This window comes from Zonotrichia leucophrys, chromosome Z (genome assembly GCF_028769735.1).
Source record: "Zonotrichia leucophrys gambelii isolate GWCS_2022_RI chromosome Z, RI_Zleu_2.0, whole genome shotgun sequence".
Lineage (NCBI taxonomy): Eukaryota > Metazoa > Chordata > Aves > Passeriformes > Passerellidae > Zonotrichia > Zonotrichia leucophrys.
The window spans coordinates 75,089,919-75,117,718 of record NC_088200.1 but is presented as its reverse complement, the minus strand read 5'-3'; the positions used below and the strand labels follow the sequence as shown (position 1 = coordinate 75,117,718).

At 44.8% G+C, this 27,800-nt stretch overlaps 1 protein-coding gene across 1 annotated transcript in view; it reads left to right on the top strand.

Annotated features, from left to right (window-relative positions):
- Positions 1 to 1,224: 1,224 nt before the first annotated feature.
- The window catches only part of RASGRF2 (Ras protein specific guanine nucleotide releasing factor 2), a 118,044-nt gene continuing 91,468 nt past the window's right edge, over positions 1,225 to 27,800 (top strand). The window contains exon 1 of the mRNA XM_064736809.1: positions 1,225 to 1,569. Within this exon, the coding sequence (XP_064592879.1) occupies positions 1,285 to 1,569 (285 nt within the window). The 5' untranslated portion in view covers positions 1,225 to 1,284. The remainder of the gene's footprint in view (positions 1,570 to 27,800) is intronic.

Below are 27,800 nucleotides of genomic sequence, written 5' to 3'. Positions count from 1 at the left end.
GGAAATTCCAGCAGGGTTTGTGCATCTGTTTGTGTTTTTCTAATACAAAATTGTCCGTCGACAAGATGAGAGCCTTACAACCCTGCACAGGCCCGTAGTTCCTGCAAATAACGCACAGAACCACAGGTGCTGACACAGATCACACAGGAAATATTTTCTAACCCATCCTGCTCATTATACGGCAATACTGAATATTGTAACTTCCACATTTTTATTCCTTTTTCTTTTTTACTCACGAGACGCAGCAAAGCGAAAGGCAGCGAGAGCTACGTATGCAAAATAGGTTTTCAAATGAAAGAGTTCCAAGGCTTTTCCCGAAAGAGCCCTAAGAGGAAGTTTAACTCGCTCAATTTCCATACTGGTGTGTTTTATGCAAAACAATTCTGGGTGCCAGTTTGCTGGCAGTGATGAAGGTGGGCAGGTGTCGGGGTGCAGGAGCCAGCCCCTGCTGCCCCCTCGCACTCGCTCCCGAGATGTTCCCGTCATGTGTGCCGCTCCCCGGCGCTGCGGGATCTGTGAATGGTCCCGTTTGCGGCAGGCGAGCCCCAAAGAGCCCCCCAGCCCGAGCCGGGGGCTCTCTCTGCGCCCACCGCCCTGCCCAGGGACACGCGGGGATGCGGCGACCCCCGGGACGCTGCCCCGCGCTTTTATCGGCCTGAATTTCGCGTTAAAAGTGACGGGTTTCTGATATTCCTCTTGTGTTTCCCTGCTGCCTTTTGCTTTAATTCTTTCGCCACAGCTCGGGAGCGAAGTTACCCGGCTCCGGCGGCCGCGCTCACCCGGCCCTGCCGCTTTCCAAGATTTTCGCTCGAAGAACGGGAAAAAGGCGGAAACTATCGAGAAACCACGGGGCAGCCCCAAATCAACCCCGCGGCTCCCGGGCCGGCACGGACAGCGCTGCGGGGCCCGCGGGGAGCCCCGGAGGGACGGGGGGATGGAGGGATGGAGAGATGGGGAGATGGAGGAATGGAGGGATGGAATGATGGAGAGAGAAGGGATGCGGGGATGGGGGGAAGGGTGGCGGGGGGCAGGGACCCGGGCGCTGCGGCGGCGGCGACTTTGCTCTTTAAATCGCTCTCCAAAGCGGATTTACGGCTGATCCCCCCACGTCAGCGCCCGGGGGGCCGCTCGCCGCCGGCGGAGCCGGTGCCTGGGGCGGCGGGAGGCGGCGCGGGGCGGGGCGGGGCGCGGGGCCGGGGCCGCCCCGTCGGTGCGTGCCGGAGCCCATGAATTGCTCCGAGAGCGCCCGGCGAGGCTGCGCCGCGGCCGCGGGCTCCGGGCACGATGCAGAAGAGCGTGCGGTACAACGAGGGGCACGCCCTGTACCTGGCGCTGCTGGCCCGCAAGGAGGGCACCAAGCGCGGCTACCTCAGCAAGAAGACGGCGGAGACCAACCGCTGGCACGAGAAGTGGTTCGCCCTCTACCAAAACGTGCTCTTCTACTTCGAGGGCGAGCAGAGCGCCCGCCCCGCCGGCATGTACATGCTGGAGGGCTGCAACTGCGAGCGGGTGCCCGCTCCCAAGGGATGCGCCGCGGGCAGCGCCAAGGATGCCGCGCTGGACAAGCAGGTACCGCCCCAGCCGCGGGTGGAGGGCAGCGGGGAGGGACAGCGGGCCCTCGGGCCGCCCCCTCGCATTCCCGGCGGTGCCGCCCCCGGCCCGGCCCGGCCCCGCCAGCGGCGGCTCCCGAGCGCGGGCCAAGAGCGGGGCCGGCGGCTGCGAGTGCTCGCCGGTGGCTCCTCGTTCCTCGCCCAGCCTTGTGTTTGCACGCCCTGTGAGAGCCGCCGAGTTTCGGTGCGCTGCCCGGAGAGGGGCGTTTCACAGGGCAGGTGTGGAGTGGTCTCGGTGCCAGCGCTTGTGCCGCGTGGAGAAACGCAGCTGTGCGTCTCTCAGCAAACTCAGAGTCCCGGAGAGCAGCACCGGGCACCGTGAGGAGTCCCTGAGCCCTTGCTGCCCGTGGGGCTGCCCCGCTGCCAGCCGTGCTCTGGGGGCACACAGCCGGGCAGGTGAGCCCTGCGCTGATGGCAGCCCGCGACATCCCTAGGGCTCCCTGCCGGGCAGGGGTGGCAGCCCTGGGATGGCACTGATGGCACTGAGCCCGAGCCGGGTCCGGCCCGGGGCTGCGGGGCTGGGACCGCCCGGGGCTCGGGTGGGATTCCTTCCCTGGGGGACGACCGTGACTGGCCCCATTCCTGCCCAATTCCTGCCCAATTCCCGCCCCGGCGGCCCCGCTGATCCTGCCCAAAGCTGATCTGTGTGACATGCGTGTGTCAGAGCAGCAGTGGTTAAACACTCGCGTGTATTACATAACCGGCAAGGGAAGGACGCTCTGCTCGCTCGGCGTGGATAGAGAGCGGGTGTCGTACCCACACACCTCCTGTTGCCTCGCAGTCTGAATCCCTGATCTCGTTTGCAATGTGCTCGAAGCCGGTGCTGGCGTGCCCCGGTGCCTTTCCCCCCGCACGGGGCGGGTTTGGGGAAGTTTGGGTGGTTCCAGGCGCTGTTTCGGGCTGGCTGCAGGTGTTTCCTCACGCTGGTGGGGAAGTGACACGGACCGCAGCCGTGTGCTGAAACCCAGCGCATCTCTGAGCTGTCCTGGAGCGGCAGCTTTGCCGGGAGAGCTCAGAGCCTCTCGCCTTATATTGATGTTTTTTACCCCCACCTGTAAATAACCCTGGTGTGCCCAGGCAGCCTCGTGGCTGAGCCAGCGAACTTTGGCGAGCCGGGATGGTGGCGGTTCACCCTCCAGGTCCTGCCCATGAAAACTGCTCTGAGGCATGTTTTCATGGCGTTGTAAATGGAGTGCTGGAGGATCCCAGATGATATTAGACATGGATGTTGCCTCCTTTACACCGGCTTACTACGGCTGTTTACCGGCGGTGTTGGTAAATTACGGCTTGGCCAAGGGACCTGCCTGAAACCAACCCCTTCCCTGTCTGTCCTCCTTAAGCCTGCGAGCCTTAAGTTGTGCTTTTATAGTGATGAATGAGTTGTTCATAATTGCATCTAGTAATAATTACAGGGCAGGAAGCTGAGCTTTTATTGCTTCAGACATCAACTGTGTTGGGTGCTTTCAAGAATAGCAGGCTGCTATTAAAGAGGCAGAAGAATGCCTCGGTTTTGTTTTGTATTTTTTTTTTTTTAAATGGGATGCTGTTTGAATTTTCAAGAGAGACCATCAGGAAATATCCTTTTCTGTTCACCTTTTGCTTGATCCCAAGCTTTGTTCAAAGCTTTTGAGTGTGAGTAGCTTTTACAGGTGTTTAATCATTGAAGTGCGCCCTTGTTTGTAAACACACATACAAACACAAATCTCTGCTGGGGTGTACAGGAAATTCCCTCAGTGGCCAAAACTGATCCATTGCAAGGAAAAAAAGAATGAAAACATTTGAAAATTAGGCAGTCTCTTTCATTTAGAAAATGTGCTCCCATTTTTAAAGGTGTAAAGCAATACGCCACGAACCTTCAGCTTATTAACAGAGGCAGGCAAACTTTAATCAGATGATAATGAAAAGTCGATATTGCACATGCTAACCCCTGGCAGTGAAAAAATACTGCATAGATTTAATTTGCTTTGATTTCACCACACAAATGTATTAATGGAATGAAAAAAAAAAAGAAAAAGGAGAGAAGCTCTGTGGCAGTTTTTGAAGACTCAGCTTGCTCCAAAGAAGGGACGAAAGACAAAAGTTATCTGCTTTAGTTTGGGTTTTATTTACCTGAGTAAATTAGAGCGATGTGATAGACATCAGAGTGATATGTGCTATAAAATTACACAAATGTGAGAGAAAAGGAGGAGTTAATCACACGAGGGAGCTTCATCAGCATACCTTGAGTGGATATGTGAAAAAGCAATGCATTTTGTCCAAGTTACATAATAAAGATTACAGAAAATGCTTGTAGGACAAACAGATTTTGCTTTCCCTGCCTTGCAGGTCCTTTCAGTGCTGGTTTCCAGATGTTTGGGCGCTGACTCTCAGGTCATGTGCCAGCTGAAACTCTGTGAATTGCCAGGGCTCAGTAGTGGGAGGAGGGCTGGGCTGGGCCGCCAGATGTGTCCAGATGTGGTGTCCCTGTCCCAGCCAGCCCAGGTGCTGGGCAGTGACACATTCCACCCTGCTGGGATGTTCAGGTGTGACAGGAGCCACCATTCCGAGGGAGATCCAAACGCCTTCGCAAGATTTGCTCTGATATTGCAGCATTAAGGGCTTGAGGAACAATTGCCATGGCAGAATGTGCTTATTTTGCCTTTTCCATTAACATATTAGTGTGGGTTTTTTTTTCCTTCACAGGGATATTTGCTTCAAAGGAAAATCTGTTAAAAGTACAGAGCCTGTGTTGATAATGACTGCATAAAGAGTGAATCAAGTGATATTCTGGAAATGTGTGATCAAATTGAGCGTGCTGCATATACTGAATGATCTGCGGAGGGAATTCTTGTTTTTAAAGAAAAATCTGAGCTTTGATCTCCCTCAGATTTTAGAAGAGTTTCTGTAAGCACCAAACAGGTGTTGCTGTACACTCTGATTTCACATTTCAGGCAGAAAAAGGAACACATAGATTTATTGAAGGAATAACAACGTGGAAGAGGCTGAGTTTCAAATCAGCAGATTAGGACATGTAAATAGCGCATGCAGATAGGTTCTGATTTTAGTTAAACTGCTTCTTCCCAGGGGAGCTGAGGGCTGTAAACAAGAGCAGCTCCCAACAGGTCTTTCACTGTGGCACTGGGAGTCTGGATGGGAACACATTTCTGCTTTTCTTTCCCAAACTCTGGAAAGAGAATGGCTGGCTCTGTCTCAGTGGGGGGTTAGACTCTTTCAAAAATAAAGCAAAATGCCCCAAATTGTGCTTTCTGCAGAGCCTCACAGAAGGCTTGCACTTGTTACCCAGCAAGTTCACAGATACTTTTTGAAATATTACTGGAAACAAGTGATTAGAGGAATGTAAATATTAACATGATTATTATTGTCCGTGTTGGGAGGAGGCCTGTGTGTTTAGTTTCTTTCGTAACTGTGCATTGAATACGAGGAAATGTTCTGATACTGTTATTAATAACTGCCTCGGAGTATTTAAGGTTGTAAATGTTGCATGATTGGAGCAGAGATATTCTTTGTGTCTTGCCTGCAATAATCTTCCTCCCACTTAGCAAAATTAAATGCAGTATTAGGTGCATGTCCCCACAGATTAACAGAATCCAATCATTTGAATTTTTTTTTTCTTCTGCCTGTTGCAGCTCTGGTTTTGTAGAGGACACAGTGGTTTTGTGGATCCTCTCTGTTTTACACTCACAGCTTGGCACATGCCACCAACAGCTTTGCTCTACCTTCAGCTGCTTTAATGTTCAACCAACCAACAGCACTTAAAGGGCATTTTTAAATGAAGATGAAATTTATTAAAAGTTATTCAAATTTTTTTTTTTTTTTTGGGCAGCCCCCTTGAGTTGCTCAGCATCCTGTGCATTTAATACTGTAGATGACTGTTGGGGTCGGCGGGAGAAATGCAGCACGCGATATGAGTGATCAGCAAATCTCAAACAGATGACTGAGGGGTGTTGGGGTTTTTTGGCACCTTCAGGATTTGTATTGCCCATAATTCTTACTGCTGGCGTGTGGGCAGGGAGCTGCCTGTGGTGGCAGAGTCTCTCAGTGCTCCTGTGTGGAGGCAGCTTTGGGGTGACCTGCTCTTGGCCGCCTTCCCCGGTTGTCCCTGTCCCCCAGTCCCTGCTGGGGACATCAGAATGTGGGGGCACGTTCCCCAAATATTTCAGATTCCTGTGGTCTGTGTTTTGGTGGGCAGCAGAGCACGAGGCACTGGCACCGAGCTTCCCTCTTTCCCTTGAGAGGAAAGGAAAAGTGAATTTTTTACAGCATCCCCCTGACCTAAGGCAGCAGTGTGACCGTGCTCACAGGGGTCCCAGGATGAGGGGGGACACGAGGATCTGACCCCGTGTTTCAAAAGGCTGATTTATTTTTGTATGGTATATATTACATTAAAACTATACTAAAAGAATACAAGAAAGCTTAGCTAGCCTTCTGAGAAAATCCTAAGAATAGAATCAGAAAGAATGATAACAAAGGTTTGTGGCTTGGCTTTCTGTCCAAGCCAGCTGACTGTGATTGGCCATTAATTAGAAACAACCACATGAGGCCAACCCCAGATGCACCTGTTGCATTCCACAGCAGCAGATAATCAATGTTTACATTTTGTTCCTGAGCCTCTCAGCTTCTCAGGAGGAAAAATCCTAAGGAAAGGATTTTTCATAAAAGATGTCTGCGACAGGTGAGAAATAAATACAAAAATTAATGAAACCCCCAAACCAACAAACAAACAAATGGAAAAGAACACAAGCCAAGCCAGCAACCAGACAAACAAGCACAAACTCCTCTGTGATCCACCCAGGGACTGAGCTCTGCTCTGTGAGAAATGTTTCGTGAGCGCATTTTGTGAATAAAGAGAAGGACGGCGAAATCTCACAGCCGTATTTATTTGCAGATTTGCCAGAATTTAGGCATTTCCTCCCAACTCTTCAAGATGTATGTTCCTTGTGTTGTGTTGCCAAGTGGGTTGTTTGTAGCTGTGCGTGTGTGGGGAGCCTGCAGAGCTGACAATGGAGCTGCAGGGAGGGGTGGTTTATTCCTGATATCCCTCCTCAGGGGTCTGTTGGATCCACACAGACAGAGCTTGGAGAACATTGATGACATTTAATAGTTTATGATTAAACCTTTGGCTGCCCTCATCCACGTGCGGCGGTTTTGGTCAGGCACCTGAGCCTGATCCATTTTGTTTTCTGTTCTTGACTTTTGGTCCCCCCTGAGGGTGAAAGGCAGCAGGAGACCCCACAAGTAATTAAAAGGAGTGCGGGTAATAAGATCAGATTTTGGTGAGACAAAGTTTTACTGGATAGAAAACATGGACTGAGGTCCTCAGCTTTCCCCTGCAAGGCATTGTAATATCCTGAAACATCACAATGTGCTCTAACAGAAGTGCATAATGTGTAATTAAGTTATTGGATGATAATTAGATCCCCAGACAAATGACATTTGGCAAGGGCTTGTTTGTGGAGTTGCTGGGAAATGCTCTTGGCCAGCAGGTGAAATGTCAGTGGCTGCAAGCACAGGTCAGAGCTGGCTTGGAAATGCAAAATCCCAGGGCCTGGAGAGCAGAATTCCCTGCGGGAATGATGGGAGCCACAGTGCCAGCCTCCAGCATGCCAGGGGTGCCCAGGGGCTCGTGGTGGGCATGAGAGCACGCAGATAAAGTCCAAATAAAGCACTCCAACAGTTTAATGTGGATTCCACTCTCCCACCTGTCTCGCAGCCAGTGCTGCTGCTCATTTCGTTTTGTCTCCCTTATTGATGGAGCTGCATCGATTTGGCCTCATCTGCTCAGTGCCTCAGATGTGCCAGGAGATCTGTGCAGAGCAAGTTCTGAGCACAGAAATAGCAGCTCAGTCCCTAACTTACTGAGTAATTGTACTTCGTTTATCTTAGTTTACCTTGATTTAACTTTTAAGCTCGATTTTTAATTTTTTCACTGGTTTTTTTTCGGGCCAGGGTTTGTCAGGGTGGAGAACAGAGCTGGTGGGGCTGTGGGTCAGGAATGTGAGGTTTTTGGGGAGCCCCTCTCCCCAGCTCTTTCTGTGTTTCAGTCATTACTGGTTGAGGGATGGGTATTTTTAACACTGTGCCTCTGCACTGAATGTGTAGGAACATATGCTTCCAATTGAGCTTCCAATTTAAATTTTTTTTCTTTTTTTTTTGGATTTACCAATCCCGCAAGGTTTTCTGTTTGAGCTACAGAATCAGTATTTATAGAAGCAGAGGCTTCCCCAAGTCAGTCCAGCCATTTCAGTTTCTTTTGGTGTTTGCCATGAGCTCAGAACCAACTGAGTTTTTTTAGGAAGTGTTATAAGCTGCCAATTCTGAAAAGAGCTAGATTATAATTTTTAATTTTACTTTTGGAAGTGTGTTGGGGTTTTCTTTTTGGTGTTTTTTTTAATGCGTGGTTTTTTGGGGGGTTTTTGTGTGTGGGTTTTTTTTTTGGGGGGGGGGGTTGGATTTTTGTTATTTTTCTTTATTTTGTGGTAGATCTGATCATCTCCACTACATATTTAAAAAAAAAAAAGGTTGTGTTTTAGGACCCATGTTGGGTCCTGAACCTCTCCACCCTGCTGGTGTTTTCTCTCTTGTCAAAACCAAGTTCCACTCTTTAAATTTTTTAAAATCAAAGTTTAGTGAGTGATAAAAGGGGCAATATCCAGTGCTGGGGTGCCTTGCCAAAATGCCAGAGGCACACCATTAGCTTAAAACAATTTTCCTGTGTATTTTCATTACAGTGGGGAAATGTGTATTAATGAGAGTTATGCATATTGAAACATTTTTGTGAGTTTAGATGTTCCAGGAATTTCTTTGACTTGGTTTTACCCTTTGACTTGTCTGCATGCCATCCTGTAGATTAAATCGATATATTTTATTTCCTCTCCATTCTGGTGTTTTGACACTACTTGATAACTGGAGGGTTGGTAGTAAATTTCTCCCTTGGTGTTCTGGTTTTTGTCACTGTAATCTTATAATTCAGATAAAATGTGAGAAACAACGTTGTTATTTCATACTATTGTTTGAGTTAGTGACACAAATAAAGGCATTTTTTCATTACATAGTGTCTGTTTTAATATTATGCTAAGGCCTAAGATATATTTATCACACTACTATTTCTATATAAGTGTAGTGTGATAAATATACTTTTATATATTTATTAAAGTATATTTTATAAATATACTTTTATAAAGTTTATGTTTATATATATAATATGTACTTTATAAAAGAATATAAGATACACAGTGCATAAACTGACAGTATCAAAAAGCAGTTAAAAGGAATTACAAATAGCACTATATCAGAATATTCATGATAAATAATAACTTGCAAAAGCCAATATGTAAATGTGAAAGCCAATAACTATATTTTTCATTTATAACTAATTTATAAATGAATGTCTCAGGACTTGCTGGGTCCCCACCTGTTGGAAGTTTAGGATGGCTGTTTCTGTTTCTTTCTGAGTTCTCCTCACTTCCTCTGCCTTACACAAATTATTTCTGCTGTTTCAGCAAATGCCAAAGATTTTGTGTTCTGTCTGGGGTTGTGGGGATCATGCTCAGCACCTTTGGCAGGATGTGTGTGATGTCCTCCAGGGTTTATTTCTAACCCTGTGCATTCATGGAGGATCAGGCATGACAAGAAAATTGCAGCCTTCTTCTGCACCAGTCATGTTCTCTTCAGTTTGGCGCTCACAGAACAATTTCAGTGAGCTATTAAAAATGCTTCCTCCTGATTAATAAATAAATAAATAAATAAATCTGCTGGGAGGAGCCGAAACTGTGCAGGCCAAGTGCAGATCTCTCCTGAGGGAATGGTGGAGAAGAAGTGGTGGGAGAGTGGGACACCTGTGCAGCGCCAGCTCTGTCATGCAGGAGTTGTGTGGGTTTCTCTGGGTCTGGATTGAAGGCACTTGAGGTGGTATTTCATGTTGTGACTCAGGTGTTTATTATTTCTTATCAGTGAAACAGTCTCACTGCTCTGAGTTCTGCAGCTTTTCGTTAGAAGGCACAAAATGGCCAACAGTCTCTTGGTACAAGGGCTTTTAAGACTAAACGATCCAATTAAGAACTGACACCTGGATTATTTTCCCTTTTAACCCAATAACTGATCCTCCAGAGCTGCAATGGGGACTTTTCTGCCCAATCACAAAATGCCACCCAAACCCATGGAGAAGAAGGAAGAAGCAGCATGAAGAAGAAACCCAGGATGACACCCTGTGCCCTCGATCTTGCTGCCATCCACAACACACTAAAAACCCCAAACCCTCAATTTCTCACCCAGTGACACACCTACACTGCTCTCCATAATCTGTTTCCTACTTTTGTGGGTTCCAGTCTGTCTTGAAGTCTGGGAAACTTTCTCCATGGATGAGGGTCAGAGCCAGTGCTGCCCTGGGGGTCAGGGCACCCCAGAGCAAACAGAGATATAATTATATATAAATAAAAGAAAATACTCCCTGTGGTGCTCTGGGTTTGCACAGTGTTTGTGTGCGGGTGAAGGGAACAGCAGAGCTGATGGCCCCGGGGTGATCCAGGCAGGAGCTGATAACCAATTGATAATCAATGGCATTTGATTTCTGGAGCATTGTCTCCTCTCGTGAGAGCTTGGTCAGGAGCAGCAGGCAAGGGAGGGATTATTTCAGGTTTTTATGTCGATTTGGTGTCGCTTTGTGAGGTCTTGCAGTTGTGCTGCTTTGGCCCAACAAGCACCTGATGGCTGAGAGAAATAGCAGGGCCTCCTTTCTTGTCAAGTACTCAGGAAGGAATTGGGATTGTGATTCATAATGGTAATTAATCCTTGTTTTGGGGACCCATATTGGCTCAGGAGGGAGGCATACGGTGGGGGCAGAACCAACCTCCGTGAATGTAGTGGCTAAAATATAAATGTTAAACATTATAAGCACCAGAGATCAATGGCTGTATCTCACCAAGCTGAGTTGCATAAAACCTGCTGGGGTTTGTGTTTCCTCCTTACCTCACTGGCTGTTGTGAAAATAAACGTGTTAATTGTAAGGGAGGGGTGAATGATGATGCAATGAGAGGTGTCACAGGACGTGGTGTAAGAATTTCTGTCCTCTGCTGATCAGTGTGCAGGAGATGTGCATCAGAACAGGTCCCAGCATTGCTGTGTTTGCACACTGGGGCTGCATTCCCTGCACCAGGCAGCCTCAAACACACGGCCTTGCTACATAAGGTCAGAAACAAAACAAAGAACCCCCAAAAAACCCCAACCAAACAAAGCAAAAACACTAAAAAAACCCCAAACCGAAAAAAAAACCAAACCAAAACAAAAAACCAAAGAACCCCAAAAACCAAAGAACCCCAAAAACAAAACCAAAGAAGCAACCCCTGTACCTACCTTTGCTACATAATGCCAAAAACAAAAAAAGAACCCCCAAAAAACCCCAACCAAACAAAACAACAACAACAAAAAAACACCTAAAAAAACCCCAAACCCAAAAAAACCCAAAGCAAAACAAAAACCCAAAGAACCCCGAAACCAAAGAAGCAAGCCACTAAAAACCCCTGTACCTGCCTTTGCTACATAATGTGAAAACCAAGAAAAGAACCCCAAAACAAAAAACAAGAAACCAAAACAAAACAAAAAACCAAAGAACCCCAAAAACCAAAGAACCCCAAAAACAAAACCAAAGAAGCAACCCACTAAAAACCCCTGTGCCTGCCTTTGCTGCATAATGTCAAAACCAAGAAAAGAACCCAAAACAAAAAAACAAAAAACAAAACCAAAAAAAGCACCAAAACAAAAAAACCCCAAAAACCAAAGAACCCCAAAAACAAAATCAAAGAAGCACCCCACTAAAAACCCCTTACCTGCCTTGCTACATAAGGTCAAAAACAAAAAAGAACGCCCAAAAAACCCCAACCAACCAAATCAAAACAAAAACACTGAAAAAAACCCAAACCCAAAATAACCCAAAACAAAAAAACCAAAGAGCCCCAAAACCAAAGAACCCCAAAACCAAAACCAAAGAAGCAGCCCACTAAAAGCCCCTGTGTCTGCCTTTGCTGCATAATGCCAAAACAAAAAAATGAACCCCAAAACAAAAAACGAAAAACCAAACCAAAACAAAAAACCAAAGAACCCCAAAACCAAAGAACCCAGAAAACAAAACCAAAGAAGTAACCCACTAAAAACCCCTGTACCTGCCTTTGCTGCATAATGTCAAAACCAAGAAAAGAACCCAAAACAAAAAACAAAAAACAAATACAAAAAAAGCACCAAAACAAAAAGCCCCAAAACCAAAGAACCCCAAAACCAAAACCAAAGAAGCACCCCACTAAAAACCCCTGTGTCTGCCTTTGCTGCATAATGCCAAAACAAAAAAATGAACCCCAAAACAAAAAACGAAAAACCAAACCAAAACAAAAAACCAAAGAACCCCAAAACCAAAGAACCCCAAAAACCAAAGAACCCCAAAACCAAAGAACCCCAAAAACAAAACCAAAGAAGCAACCCACTAAAAACCCCTGTGCCTGCCTTTGCTGCATAATGTCAAAACCAAGAAAAGAACCCAAAACAAAAAACAAAAAAACAAAAACAAAAAAAGCACCAAAACAAAAAACCCCCAAACCAAAGAACCCCAAAACCAAAACCAAAGAAGCAACCCACTGAAACCCCAGACTGAACGCGAAATTGATGCACAAACCTTTCGAGACGCGGAGTTTTTTCGTGGCCGCGAATATAAAAGCCACATACCCGGCTTTTTGGGGTGCAGATCTCTTGCAGGGATGGGTGCCAGCTGGCAGGCCCTGATGGGGTTTTTGCTCGTGTCCTTGCTGCCTGCTGCAGGTGGGAGCATCACCTGCTGGCCCCAGGTGTGCAGCGACCCGTGGGATGGGATGCCGTGGCTGGCTCCCACCATTAACAGACAAATATCACGTCAAATATCACCTGTGCAGGTTGAGAGAGGTTTTGTGGGTTTATAATTATGTTTTACCCAACTTGTGTTGTTGTCACTGGGTTTGGGATATTTGGGAGGGTCGCCCTGTCACTGTGGTGACAGCTGAGCTCCAGTCAGGATTTGAGGAGGTAAACTCCACCACTGGACAGTGAAGGAGGAGTTGATGGACAGAACTTTGGGTTCTGGGTCCACACCTGACCCTTTGGGAGCGGCCAAAGGGTTAAAAGGCAAAATCTTCATTGTGTGGATGAACACACGGGGAAAATACTCTGCTCCCAGCGCCATAACAAATGTGTCTTTCATTTTTTTATTTTATTTTTAATTTTTTTGAGGGTGTTTGGATGCATATGTTGTATGCATTTCATTTCTGGGTGATCCAGAGCAGAAGGATGCTTGTCTGGGCTCTCTGTGTCCTGACTCGCTTGCCTCTTGAGCGCCTCTCACCCTAGAAATTGAATATATGAGTTTTGAAATAATTGACATTCATTGCCAGGGTGATACCAAATGTTTGCTCACACATTTGCTCCCTCTTTGTGGTGTCCCCCTCTTTGACCCTTTCCCTCCAGCATTTGTTTTGCCTCATGTAAATTTCAAGCTGCTTCTGGTGCACGTTCCTGGCCTGGTTTCTGCCCCACGGGTGTTAATGTGGTGCTTGCCAGGCTGTGCCATGTGCTGGGAGCTCTGGGTCACTCCCTGCTGCTCTCACCAGGACCAGGTCAGGACATAACCAGGACAGAAAGTTCTGCAGGAGCAGAACAAGAACCCGTGCAGGACTTTGTTCATCATCCGTGTCCTTTCCCATGGATTCTCCAGCTCACCGTGTCCTGCTTGTGCAGCTTCCAGGGCAGCCACGCTTTATTTCTCGCTGTGAGCATCTCTCCTCTCCTGGCTGAGAGGTCCTGGCTTTCTGCTGCTGTTTTAGGGTGGGTGGAGAACTGTAAGCAACCAAGTCCTTTTATTCTGAGCAGTGTAAGGCACCTCATCTTTCTGGATTGTGTTTTTCATCTTTCCTAATAAGTGTGGATATTTATACTTTCACACCTTACAGTAATGTCAGCATTTGACAGTTACATGCAGTAAAAACAAACATTTTTTTTTTCCCTATAAATTACTGTGGTGTAATACAAAAGTTCAAAATTTTCTAAATTCTTGAGTGACTCAGAATTTTTTTGCTCACGAACGCAAACCTGTTTGACTTTGAATCCACCCATATTCTTCATTGATTTCCTGGTGTGCCTGGAAGAAGCTCCTGAGGACTGGGAGAGAGCAGATCTCTGCCAGATATCCTCCCTCACATCCCCAGGGCTGGTCAGGACAGGGCAGGACCGTTGTATTTGCAGGGATGATGAACCCGACTCCATGTTCTCAGAAGGCTGATTTATTATTTTATTGTGCTATGCTATACTAAAGAATACAGAAAGGATACTTACAGAAAGTTAAAAGGATAACAATGAAAACTTGTGATTCTCTCCAGAGTCCCGACACAGCTTGGCCCTGACTGGCCAAAGAGTGAAAACAACTCCCAGCAGAATCCAATGGAGCAGTCACCTGTGGGCAAACAATCTCCAAACACATTCCACATGTGAGCACAACACAGGAGAAGCAAATGAGATAAGAATTGTTTTCCTTTTCTCTGAGGCTTCTCAGCTTCCCAGGAGAAAATCCTGGGCAAAGGGATTTTTCAGAAAATGTGAATGGCACACAGGGCCATCAGTGTCACTGCAGCCCCTGGGAAGCATTTCCACAGACATGGGGGCAAGGAGGGGATTTGGGGTGGTCTGAGGGCTCCACAAAGGGGAAATCACACCTGACCAGCCTAGGTGTGATATATAGGTATATATATCACACCTATATACCCTCCAGGACTGATACAGGGATTAAAACTCCCTGAATGACCAGGCCCCAAGGACAGGGGAAAGATGATACTGAACCTTCACCCAGGACATTCAGTTCTAGGATGGGACTGTTGGCCCAAAGAGTAGGAATTTTTTTTCTTTTTTTGGTAAGGAAAACCAGCAAGGCTTCCCACTCTGCTTTCTTAAATTTTCCTCTCTGCTTGTTGTCAGGAAGTGGAATCACGTGTGAAAAGCAATATATATGCCAGGACATTGTTTCAAGTTGCTGTACAGTGATCAGTCTCGTCTTCTTTCTGGAAGAAATTTACTATTGGCTCAGAACGATAACGAAAAATTCAGAATTCTTACAAGTTTATTGCAAAATAAAAAGATGAAAACTCTGTCTTTTTGTGCCTTTGACATGCTTTTTTTTTTGTTAATGCACGTGTTACTACACCATGTATGTGGCATGTATTTCCTGTTTCACTTATTAATTTTTTTTTTTTTTTTGCTGGGGTAGTAAAAGAGGTTGTTTTCTTTTTTAATCGCTTCCCATCTGATTTAAATTTGAAGTAGTTCGTTCTGGCTTGGCTCACGTTTAAATTGTAGCAGGAAAAAATTGTGCAACTAGAATAAACTTAACTTTAAACTGTTATGCACTAATGAACAGAATGTGATATAACTGCTGCTAACTCAAGCTGAAGCCTTTTTTCCTTGTCTTGAGTTACTTGGAATATATCTGTAATTCAGTGTTTTTGTGCCTTTTGTATTCTCCTTGCGCTGAGCAGTAACAATATTCAAAAATTAAAAAAAAAACCACCAAGTTTTGTTGCCCTGGGGATTGTGAAATAAATTCTTTGGGCTGCATTATTGCAGAGGTGGAAGACAAGGTTGTTCAGCTTCGCCATGCTCAGACCCTGCCCCAGGACTCGCCTTGGCTCCAGGGTGTGTCACTTGTGTGCCCATTTTCTTTCTGATTTTTCCCTTGCTCTTTCCTTGTCCCTGCTGTTCACCCAGGTGGCTTTTTTATTTAATCTCCTCCCCCTGGGGTGCATTTGGGGAATCCCTACCTGGTACTGAAGAGCACAGCCCAGCATTGTGAAGGTTGTTTATTCCTACTCCGCTTTCATAAAAACACATAAATGGTGTTTCTTACATCAAAGACATAAATTAAACGTCTGTCCTTTTACCTGATGCAATTTCACAGCGGTGGATTATTTAATCTAAGTGACTTCAGTAGACTTTTCTAAATATATCAAGTGGGACCAGGTGCCTGATCTGCTTTAATACCATGTACCTTTTATTAAGGGTTGATCAGCTGCCATTTCCATTTATATTTCCTGATGTTCTTTCTTGATTCAAGGTTATTTTTAAGTCACCCAGGTCAGGAAGGATATGAGTGGGGTGGAGTGCTGAGGGGAGGGTGGATAATTAATGGAAAACATATTTGAAAAGGAGTTTTGAAAGCTTCCAAAGAACAGTATTCAAATGTAATTGACTCATTTGATTAAAAACACTTACTAGATTCAGGCTGCTCCCTGAGCCCTCTTAAAACCCCCTGAATCATGAACCCATCCAATTAATTATTACTAAGTAATACTTATATCAATAATATATCCAGTTCTGCATGCATTTCATGTATAACCTGCACCTTCCATTGTAGATTACTCATGCCATGAAAATGTTGGTATATGTTCATTTTTAGTTGTTATTTGGAAACTGGAGTGTGTTAAATGTGCTTAGAGTACCAGCACTTTCCATGAGCTATTTGACACAAGCACAGGGCTGCTAAGGTAAAATAATGGAGAGTTTCTGCCTGGAATTATTGGCACCCTGTCTTGTTTTCAGTGTTGGGATCACAATCTGGCACAATAGAGTATGTCATAACATTGTTTCTTCGATTTATTTATTTATTTTAATTTTTTTTAAAAGTAAGGACTTAAAGGGCAACAACTAATTTAGAGAGATACTGGAAACTCACTTTGTCAGTGAGGGCAGGCTTGGTTGTTGGCAGTGTTTATATTGAACAAGACCTGTCTCATGGAATAAATTCTTATGGCTATAACTGTCAGTAGGCTACAAAATCCTTCCCTACCAGCAAAGAATCTCAATACCTCTCCTATTTTCTTGTATGCCCCTTGTCCTCTGCCAGATGGCTGTGCTGAAAATCGTTGGTCTCTCCCTCCTCAATAAAGTTCTCCTTCACAGGCAGGAGTAGCTGCAGGTTTTATTTATGCAGCTGGCTTTAGGGATTCCTAGAGGTGCCTGGCCCCGTGAGAGAGGAAATTTGGGGTGCTGTGAGCTCCCTGCAGGGAGTGGGTCTGTGTGTGGGTCACAGCTGGACACCCTGTGCTGCTGTGATGTCCCTGGGGCACCCATGAGCTCAGGAAACAGGGCTGCTCTTTGTATTTATTGGTGTCACCAGAACTACCCGAGCAGCACACCTGTCTGTGCCACACGGAGTAACAGATCCATCCATCATCCATCCATCCATCCATCCATCCATCCATCCATCCATCCATCCATCCATCCATCCATCCATCCATCCATCCTTCCATCCATCCATCCATCCATCCATCATCCATCATCCATCCATCCATCCATCCATCCATCCATCATCCATCCATCATCCATCCATCCATCATCCATCCATCCATCCATCCATCCATCCATCATCCATCCATCCATCCATCCATCATCCATCCATCATCCATCCATCCATCATCCATCATCCATCCATCCATCCATCCATCATCCATCCATCCATCCATCCATCCATCCATCCATCCATCCATCCATCCATCCATCCATCCCTATCCATCCATCCATCCATCATCCATCCATCCATCATCCATCCATCCATCCATCCATCCATCATCCATCCATCATCCATCCATCCATCCATCCATCCATCCATCCATCCATCCATCCATCATCCATCCATCATCCATCCATCATCCATCCATCCATCATCCATCCATCATCCATCCATCATCCATCCATCCATCATCCATCCATCCATCATCCATCCACTATCCATCCATCCATCCATCCATCCATCCATCCATCCATCCATCCAAACATCCAAACATCCATCCATCATCCATCCATCCATCCATCCATCCATCCATCCATCATCCATCCATCCATCCATCCATCCATCCATCCATCCATCCATCCATCATCCATCCATCCATCCATCATCCATCCATCCATCCATCCATCCATCCATCATCCATCCATCATCCATCCATCCATCCATCCATCATCCCTCCATCCATCCATCCATCCATCCATCCATCCATCCATCCATCATCCATCCATCCATCCATCCATCCATCCATCCATCCATCATCCATCCATCCATCCATCCATCCATCCATCCATCATCCATCCATCCATCATCCATCCATCCATCCATCCATCCATCCATCCATCCATCATCCATCCATCCATCATCCATCCATCCATTCATCATCCATCCATCATCCATCCATCCATCCATCCCTCCATCCCCCTCATCCATCCCTCCATCCATCCATCCATCCATCATCCATCCATCCATCCATCCATCCATCCATCCATCCATCCATCCATCCATCCATCCATCCATCATCCATCCATCATCCATCCATCCATCCATCATCCATCCATCCATCCATCCATCCATCATCCATCCATCATCCTCCATCCATCCATCATCCATCCATCCATCCATCCATCCATCCATCCATCCATCCATCCATCCATCCATCCATCCATCCATCCACCCTCCAGGCTGCCTGTGCTCACACTCCAACTGTCACCATATTTTCTGAAAAATCCATTTGCCCAGGATTTTTCTCCTGAGAGGCTGAAAATCCTCAGAAAAGAAATGCAAACAATAATTATCTAAATGTTTGGATTGTGGTCTGGAGGTTGCTTCCCATCAGGTTCATCTTTGGTTGGTTCCATGTGAATTGTTTTTAATAAATGACCAATCCCAGTCCAGCTGTGTTGGACACTCTGGTCAATCACAAGCTTTCATTATCATTCTTTTCTGGCCTTCTGGATGTCTCCTTTCTCTTTCTTTAGTACCGTTTTAGTATATGTAATGTAATGTAATGTAATAATATAATATAATATAATATAATATAATATAATATAATATAATATAATATAATATAATATAATATAATATAATATAATATAATATAATATAATATAATATATCAGTCTTCTGAAAACTTGGAGTCAGTTTTCATCTCTCACCTCATCTTGGGGACCTCACAACCCCACGACACCCAAGAGCCATTTAGGTGCACAGAAATCCTCAGCACCAGCCCCTGCCATCACCAGCACTGAATACTCAACATGGGCTTGGGAGGGTGGGGAGATGCACATTTTCTGTTGTGGGTGTTGATACTGAAGACTCTGAGGATGTCCTTAGGCTTAGCAGTTGAAATATTTGTTTTAAAAACTTATATTGGGTTATTTTCTTACGTGCTGGATAAGCAGCATTGGCTTAATTTTTTTTGGCATGGTTTGCTGATTCTCACTGTAGGTTGTTTGTGGAGTTGGAACGTGCTGGGTCTGTAGGTGAACATAAATGTCTTAAAATATATTTAGTGTTATTAAATTCAGTGTTATTAAATATTACATAAAGTTAATATATTTTGTGTTAGTAAATGTTAAATTTATTAACTTTTAGAGTGTGGCAGAGTATCCCAAAGCTTCACAAAATTTATAAGTTAGGTTTCCAAAGTAAGCCCATTTAACCCTCTCTCATCACCAGGAAGAGCTCCTTCTTCAGTGCTGAAATGTGCTTCCTAAACAAACTTAGTTAAATCCATTTTTTGAGGTGTGCCTACATAACTCCTAGCATCAAGGTCCTCCAAATGTGGCAGGAATAATTATTTCCTACTGTACTTGGCACCCATCACACACTTACTAGTGTTGGCCTGAGTTTTTTTGATTTTTATGTAACTGCCATGTCCCTGCCACAGGCTGTGTTTTAAAAATAATGCTTGCACATCTCCTGTAGGGTAAGGCACATCACCAGCAGGCCAGAATTTCAGGTTTTCCAGAATCAGTCGACAGCCAGCAGGAATAATATCTTTGTTTTAAATATATACTGTCAAACAGTCTATTTAAAAAAGAAAAGAAAAAGCAGTTGGAAGCCAGCAGTACAATTGGTCTCCTGGCCAGACACCCACACTCAGATGTGGAAGCTGACGCCTGGTGTGTGCTCTGATGGCTGCAGAACAGGACATCACCGACAATTATGGCACTGCTGCCTCTCTCAGCTTTCCACCATCAGCACCAAACCCCCAATTTATTTTCTCCGAATTTTATAAAAAAAAAATTCTTATAAATTTATTTATTTATTGCTGTGTCCCAGTGCTGCACCCCTGCCTTTGTGCAGAGGAGCTGAGTGAGAGCCCTTGGGGCACTGCTGATGCCCAGGACGCCGAGGGCTGAGCCTGCAATTTGTTTGAGAGCCTCTGAACACTGCAGACCTTTCATCTGGGGCACTTTCTGACGGAACCAAAGACAAAGAAGGGATTGCTGTGCTCCTGTAGCGATGCCATGCAATTGCACCTTGTTGCCAGCAGACTGATGGCCTGCCCTGAGAGATGAGTGAGGCCAAAAATCCCTCAGGTTTTGAGGCCAAGAGAAGCTGAGTTGTGTTTGCAGAGCCCCAGGCCTGGGGGCTGTGGGTTGGGGTGGTGCTGGGGCACAGGGCACCCCTGGGAGGACATTTAGGGACAGGGAGCACGAGACAACCTCTGCAGAGGTGGCACCAGCGCTTGGGGTGTCAGCCCTGAGCCGTAAGGCATTAATTACCTGCCGTTCTTAATTGTTATGTAATTAATGTGGGATGGTTCCAGCCTGGCTCCTGCAGCAGATTGAGTGTGGATTATGTCAAAGCAGCTTCACCACCACACAACAAGAGTTTGATCTCCACTCTCTCCTGGGCTCAGCAACTGATGGCTGGGTAGAGTTTTCCAGGGAATTACATGAATTTTAGGCATTGCGTGTGATGGAAATATGCTGGTTTTATAAGCAGTTATTGTCCCACACCATGCCTTAAACATACACAATAATTTCACAACAAAAGAGGACAATAATTTTCAGGGAAAATCTGTTTCTCTGGGTATGTGTGCAATGCATTTAGCCTTTCTTTTACTTAAAAAATCGTTGGGAAACTACATGGTAGCAGCCTGTCTATTTAGCAGTGAGAGCTTTCTTTTGTGGTTCAGGAAATTTTCACATTGGACTTTTGCCCAATTTTGTTATACACCTTAAATACATGAAATATTTGGAATGGCCACCTGTAATGAAAGTAAGCAAGTATAAATTGGCAATGAATGACTTGCCAGGCAGTTAGTCACACAAAACCCAGGGATTTTTTGACTGGATTGCCAGGTGAACTAGAATTAGCAGAAGTCAGGAAAAGGACTGAGGGCAGCTGGAGACTGAGCATGGTGCCTGTGGGAATGGGGCACTGGTTATGGGAAGCAGGAAGAGCTTTTGGGGCTGCACAGGACTTGCTATGGGATGACTCCAGGAGGAGCCTAAGGCAGGGAAAAGGGGGAGTACACGTGGAAAATAATGGAATTGGGTAATTAAAGAGAGCAGTCTGGCCTGCCCAGGTGTGTGATCACCACAGTGGGTCCTGTCCTTGCCCTGAGCTCTGAGGTGCAGGACATGGTCAGCCCTGAGCAGCACAACCCTGAGGTGCTGATCAAAAACCAAAAGCTGTTTCTTTGTGATCGTGATGCCTTCAAATTTTAGCTTTTATAATTTCCATGTATTTGCTACCCTGCAGTTCTTTAGTGTGTAACTCCAAACTCCACATTCAGTGTCAGCTGCTGCTGTCCCATTCTGGGCAGGCACAACAATTCCTCTCCAGGCCTGGCAACCAAGGGCACCTCAGGGCCTCAGGGCCCAGAAATGCAAGCAAAAGTGAGTTGGGTGTGCAAACTTGGGGTGAATGACTTCATTAGCTGAAGCTGGAATTGTTAGATTAGCCCAAATATGCAAATGGACCAAACTTATAAAAATGTGAAAACCCATGGCCTGTTGCCCATTTTTGGGTGTAGCCCCTGAGGGAGGGTTTGCCTGCCCAACATGTACATGAAGGCCCTTTAATGAATATTACTGCTTTTTGTTCCCTTCACTTTGTCTGGCCCCTGTTTTTAGGTAGCCCAAAAAGCATCGATAGCACGGAGGGATCCCTCAAACTGCTGGCAGCAGCCACTGGGGACTGCTCACGTTGGTAGGCTGGGAGGGCAAGAAAAAGCATTTGGCAAGGTCTGAGCAGGAAAATGGCTATGGACAGCTTTTTAGAAGTGTGTCTGAGTTGCAGAAATCGCTATAAAACCTTTTCCTGTGTCGCTGCAGCACCGAACTGTGTGAAAGTCACTTGTGTGCCTCAGCACAGGGGCAGCAAAGCCCTTTCTGGGGTGAATAGTGAGGAACCTGGGCAAAGTGCAGCTGTGGTGCTGCAAAGTATAAGATAGTTTAGTAGCCTCCTCAGGACCAGATTGTTTTTGTTGTTCCTTCAATTATTTGCTGTAAGAATTTTATGCTCTGCTCACCTGAAACGAACTCTTTTCCACCCTCTTTTACACCCTTGGTGTGAAGGTGGAGAGAAAAGGTTTTGCCCCATCAGCATTACAATCTATGCCTGTGGCCCAGAAATGGTTTTTGTTTTCTTGACTCGTGGTAAGTTCCCACATTACATGCAAAGTAAATTCCTAATACTTTTTGTGCCTATAAAAATCTTCCAAAAGGCATACTAATTATTATTTTTCCAGCTCTTTGATTTGTTTTATGTAGCATGTAGTATTTATTTTCTTTCATAATCAAGTATGGAAAAGAATTAGGATAGCAGACAGAAAATGCAATTTTTCTATTCCTAAGGTACCTGCATCCTTATGATAACATGTTTGTTGATCTGTGTTTGTGTTGTGTCTGCTTTATGTCTTGTGGTTTCTTTTCTTTCACAGGTAATAGATAAAAACTTCAGTACTTTGCAATGACGTGTTTTCTCTTCTTCGTACTGAATAAATAATGGCTGGTAGGTTTTGGAGTTTTTTCAAGTGAGCAGGTGATGTGACTTGCTGCTCCTCACACCTGCACACAGGACATGGAAAACTCACTGAGCAGCGGGGGTGGAGCAAAAACAGCAAAAAGAACCATTAATTTCTGCGAGCACCTCCAGCATGTGGTGTGTTGGCAGTGCCTGGAAACTTGTTTGGGAGTTAGTGCAGGAGGGAGAAGGGCTGGGAATGGTGGGTGGTGCGGGTTGGAACTGCAGCTTTTTAACCTCAGGGACACCAGAGTCAGACGAGAAGGCCCCAGAGGCTCCTGCATCCAGGTGGAGCTTTGCATTTATTTTGGTGATTATGGGGTTTCAGCATGGTGGTCCTAATTCAGCCAGCTAAATCAGAGGACACATTGCTGGGAGATAAACACCCACTATCCTTAATTATTCTGGTGCTGTTGGGTGAGTGGTTGGCAGAAGCACATTGAAAATCTTCATCCCAGCTCTCCACCCAGCAGTGTAAATAGCTGTATTTGCATGACTGACCTTCTTAGCAGGACATGGTGTTTTTCCTGTACACAGGCCCCACATTATACTGGGACATCTGTCACTTTGTTAGGCTGCAGAATCGCCTGCAGCTGGTTTTATTAGGACTCTGCTGCATAACCCCTTTAGCTGAATGACATTATCACTGCCCTGCTCTGTGCTCCAGAGGAATTGTCAGCAAGTTGCTGTTCACAGTGTGTCACCTTTAAATGGTAGTCATTTAGCTGGAGCAATGGCATAGACCAGCACTTGTGGAAATTTAAAGATTTATCTGATATAAATATTTACAAGATATGGGTTTCCCTGGTAACTTGAAATATCTAAAAGGCAAACCTGTAAAAATGTAGGGAGCTGTGGCATGTCTCTTAGTGTTAAGATTTGTTCAACTATTCAAGCTGTGGTACTAGAAAACCATCATTTTTTTTTTGGAAAAGCAAACTTTTTTAGTTGTACTGCAAGACAAAATTAGGTTCATATCTCTTATGAAAAGACTAAGCTCCTTGCAGCATTGATACTGTAAGTAAAGCGTTTTGACTGCTGTGTTTTGTAATAGCACATACCTTCATTTAAAAATTATTAGAAAGAGAATAACTCTGGCATCTCAATCACTGAGTAGCCACTGAAAGCAGCCCCTAAAAGTTGTGTTTTCGTGATTTTATGGCCCATTTTTGGGAACACTCTGCTCTTCCCCCATTCTCTGATCATTTAAGGACCAGCAAGTGGCTGTGGCCACTGAGAGGTGGCTGATTTGAGCCATTATAACAAGACCTGCAACCACAGCTTGTGGCTACCTGTCCCACCTCTGTGCTGAGTTCTGTTTGTACACAAATTGTTTTATAACTCTGTTACATATGCGGTTTAACTCGGCAGCTCCTGAGACAACTTGTGTTCGTGGAGCCAACAATGTTCTGTTGTAAGGAAAAGGTGTGGGAGGAGAATAAAAAACGATCCCGTGGGTCTTGTCAGCGGAGTTTAAAGTGGTTTTTGTGCTTTTTGATTGCGCTTGGAGTTCCTCTGAGGAAGAGGAGGAGGAGGAGGAGGAGGAGAAGGAGGAAGAAGCCCTCACACATCACAGTGACACAGGAGCTGTTTGCTGGGAGCCACCAAGGCTCGGGGCGCTGGGTCTGCATGCAGAGTTTGGCCTGAAGGCTGTGTTCTGTTTGCCCAATTATCCCATCAAAAAAAAAAAAACAAACAATATTTAAGGTAGCAACAATTTTAATTGAATAGTTTAGAAAATATATAAATAAGGGATAATTTGGTTCAAATAATAGCGCATAAGCAAAAACAACCGCGGGGTACGGAGGGCAGGGTTCTTGACCCTTCCACTTCACATACAAGCTTGCCAAGTGAAAGTCACCCCTTATATGCCATGTGTCAATTCCATCTCCTCCCAATTTCAGTTCGCCACTTTTCTGTCTCCGCCTTCATTACCACCTTTACCACGCATGCGCCACCACTCGGTTTGGTGGTCGCACAAGTCTTTGGGGGTCGTCACTGATGAAGGCCCTGTAGTCTTCTTCGTTGTCCTTTAATTCACCTTTGGGTTACACATGCGCACCAAGCCAGTACAATATAAGCCAAGACTAACGTATCACTGCATCTACATATCAAAGCAATAAGTCCTTTATAATTAGCATTTTCTTGGACCCAACCAGGTTCTTGGTCATTTTTAGCAACTGTATCTTCAGCTTCTTTCCTGTGGTCCTTGAGAACATCTGCTGGGAAAGGGGGGGGTGGGTGGAGCCCCTCCTTTCCCTCTCTTCTTTGGCATTACAACTTTTAACTATTAACAGTTTTATTATTCTCAAATATTAATTACTGGGGCTCTCTGTGCACGCCCTGCCTCTTCCACAGCCCCAGGAGCTGATGCATCACTGAAGGTTCCACTCCCAGATGGCCAAAATCAGGGCAGCACTTTTGCTCTGGGCGGGTTCCCCGTGGCTGGACCCCGCAGAGCTCCCCCAAAACTCCCTGCATGTGATGACAGGGAATGTCAGAATGTTCCAGAATGTCAGCTGGGACTTGGTTGAACAATATTCTTCCTCCTCCCGTTTGTCTCTCTTATTGCATCTGGCTGCATCAGTTGTGTTTTAACAGCAAGCAAGTAAATTCATGTGCTTTTTATGCCCTTTTTTAGAATTTTAACATAGGGATGTAAAACTTGTATGTTACAAGACAGTATGTTTCCCCAGCTGTGTTAAAGATGTGAACTTTGATTCTTCTTTCTTTAGTTATCTAAAGCACTTCTGCATTGTTTTGTCTTTGGAAAAGATAATTTTGAACGCTTGATAGAGATTGCTTTGTGGGTTTCTTTTTCCTAAGAAACCTGAATTAACCTGGTTATCTTTCTGACACCATGTCAGGCAGTGGGATGGCAATCTCCATAATTACTACAACTCCTGCCGTAGTAGCAGTGGTATCCCATTTTGTGCAAGTGCTAGAACAAAGACGTTTATTAATGTTTGACATTACAAAAGTTAGAGAGGAGGTGTCAGAAATAGAATTCTAAGAATGAAGGCAAGAAGTGAGGGAATCCAAGGGAGGGGGGTCCCTGCTTGCTGCTCTTCACCTTTTTATTAGAATTACTTTGCATGGAAATAAGAATTTCAAAAGACCTGGGGAAAAAAAAAGTAATTGGTTCAATCAACACGAAGTGCCTTTTTTTTTTTTTTCTTTGATTTTATGTTTTTAAACAACTCTTGATACAGAGAAGGATTTAAATTTCCTTTAGGATAGAAAGGTGGGGGCTTTTTAACCTGTGGCTACCCCCTATCCATCCCTTGACCCACGCTGGTGTCAATCAGAGCAGAAGATTTCAGTAGTATTTTTTTACTTCTTGCTAGAAGTAGTTTTCAAGAAAAGATGACTTAAGGAATATTTTATCTGTTGCTGCAGAAACAAACCCACATTTGCAGCAAGAAAGTGATCGAGACATTTAACTGACCTGAAGGCTGTAGCTGAATTCCTACTGTATTTTTACATTATGCCCTGTATGCCTGCTAATGCAGAAAATGAGTTTTTTTATGGTTTCCCTTTCTTGTTATCAGCAGCAAAACTGGATGGCTTTTCCATCCTTACACACTGCTGTGTGTTTCTCCGCCTTTGGAAAGGGTAATATTCATGTGGGCTACAAAGCTCTGAAAAATGAGAGGATTTTGAGAGGAGAAATTGAATTTCTGACATAGTCTTCCCACAATACATTCCAGTGAGTTAAGAACAAAAAACAACAGATACTCTTTGTATTTAGATGCAGTTCTGAGTGATAAACTGCTTCTCAGACATTTGGATGGAAACTGATGGTCTAAAGATGGGCTGTTTTTCTGTATTTAAGAAAAAAAAAAAACAGTTTTGGTTAAAATTAAAAGAAAAAAAACAGGCAATGTACTTTGCTTGACAGGGAGAGGGATTTCAGCTAAAACCACGACTTTTATGTGCAAATGGAAAAAAGAAATGAGAAGCAAATTGAATTTCAGCGTTTGCTATGTGGATACTTCTTTGATCATTCAGGCTGTTCTATTACATGATATAAGATATGTGGATCTTTGGTAGAGTTTATTGAAACTCCAGTAGAAGGGAAGAAATCCCAACTTCTAAAACTTGGTATTTGCACCACTAAAAGAAAGTGCAACAACATCCCCCAAAATAATTCTGTTTATATCTAAGCTGAAGCTGGTTTTGCCATTCTGCTTCATTTGCTTTTTCCATATTTTTCAGCCATTTTAAATGAACAGCACTGTGAAACAAACATAGTGGGAAGCAGAGCTTTACTTAAAAGTTTCTTTGATTGTATGGCGAGTTCAAGACTTAATGAACTGCAGCTATCAAACACAACTGTCAAACTGGCAAGAAATAGTAAATTTGGCCTTTTTCCTGCCACAGAGGAGAGATGAGGATGCTATTCTGCACCTCTCAAGCCAGGGCTTTGCAGGATTTATTGTGGAAGAGCAACAATGGGAAGGCTTTCCTGCTCAGAGATGATGTCCCCTGGGAGCCCAAAATCTCTGTGTTTATTCAGGTTAGCTTGAGAAAGCTCTTGCTGCTGGGCATGTGTATTGACACAGAAAGCAAAATTTGAGGTTGCATAAGAAGGAGGAACATAAAATATTCTCTTTGTGGAAAATGAACAGAAAATCCCATTGTTCTGCATACAATTTACTCTCTTCTGGGAGAGAGAAAGTGATGCCTGTGCCTCTCTGCCCCCCCCTTTTCAACCCTTCTGTAACCCCGTCCTCTCCAGATGGATGCTGCCTGCTTGGGATTGCCCTTGGTGGCCACTGCCACCTGCGCCTTGCACGGAGGTGACATTCCCACATGAATTCTCCAGTTCTCAAATCCGTGAGATTTGAGATTCTCAGATCCCCTGTGTGTGCACAGCAGGGTCAGGCTCTGCTCTGCCCAGGATGTTAGAACCCTGACTATTGAGAGTTTTAAACTTTGTGTGCTCACAGACACTGACCCCCCCCAAAAAACCACAATATTTGACCTGAGACTATAAAAAAAGCTTCTAAAATTAAATTATAAAACTGAGATTATGAGTATATAATTTAAATAGAAGTATATAATATCACGATAGAAAACTTAAGAGTTCAAAGTTTCAGAATATAATAATATATAACAAAAATATATTATTTATATATTGTTCATACTAGATATAATATAGTATATAAATTATTTATGATAGATATATATTAGGGGTCAGTGGTGGCCATGGCAGTGCTGGGCTCTGATCTTCGAGGACTTTCCCGACCTAAACAATGCCATGGTTCTGTGATCTCTGTGATTCTCTAGCTCCTTCTGGTCTGTTTGGTTTAAACCCCTTCCCCTCTCTCTCAGGGGTTCAGCGTTTGGGTGGGTGGGAGGTT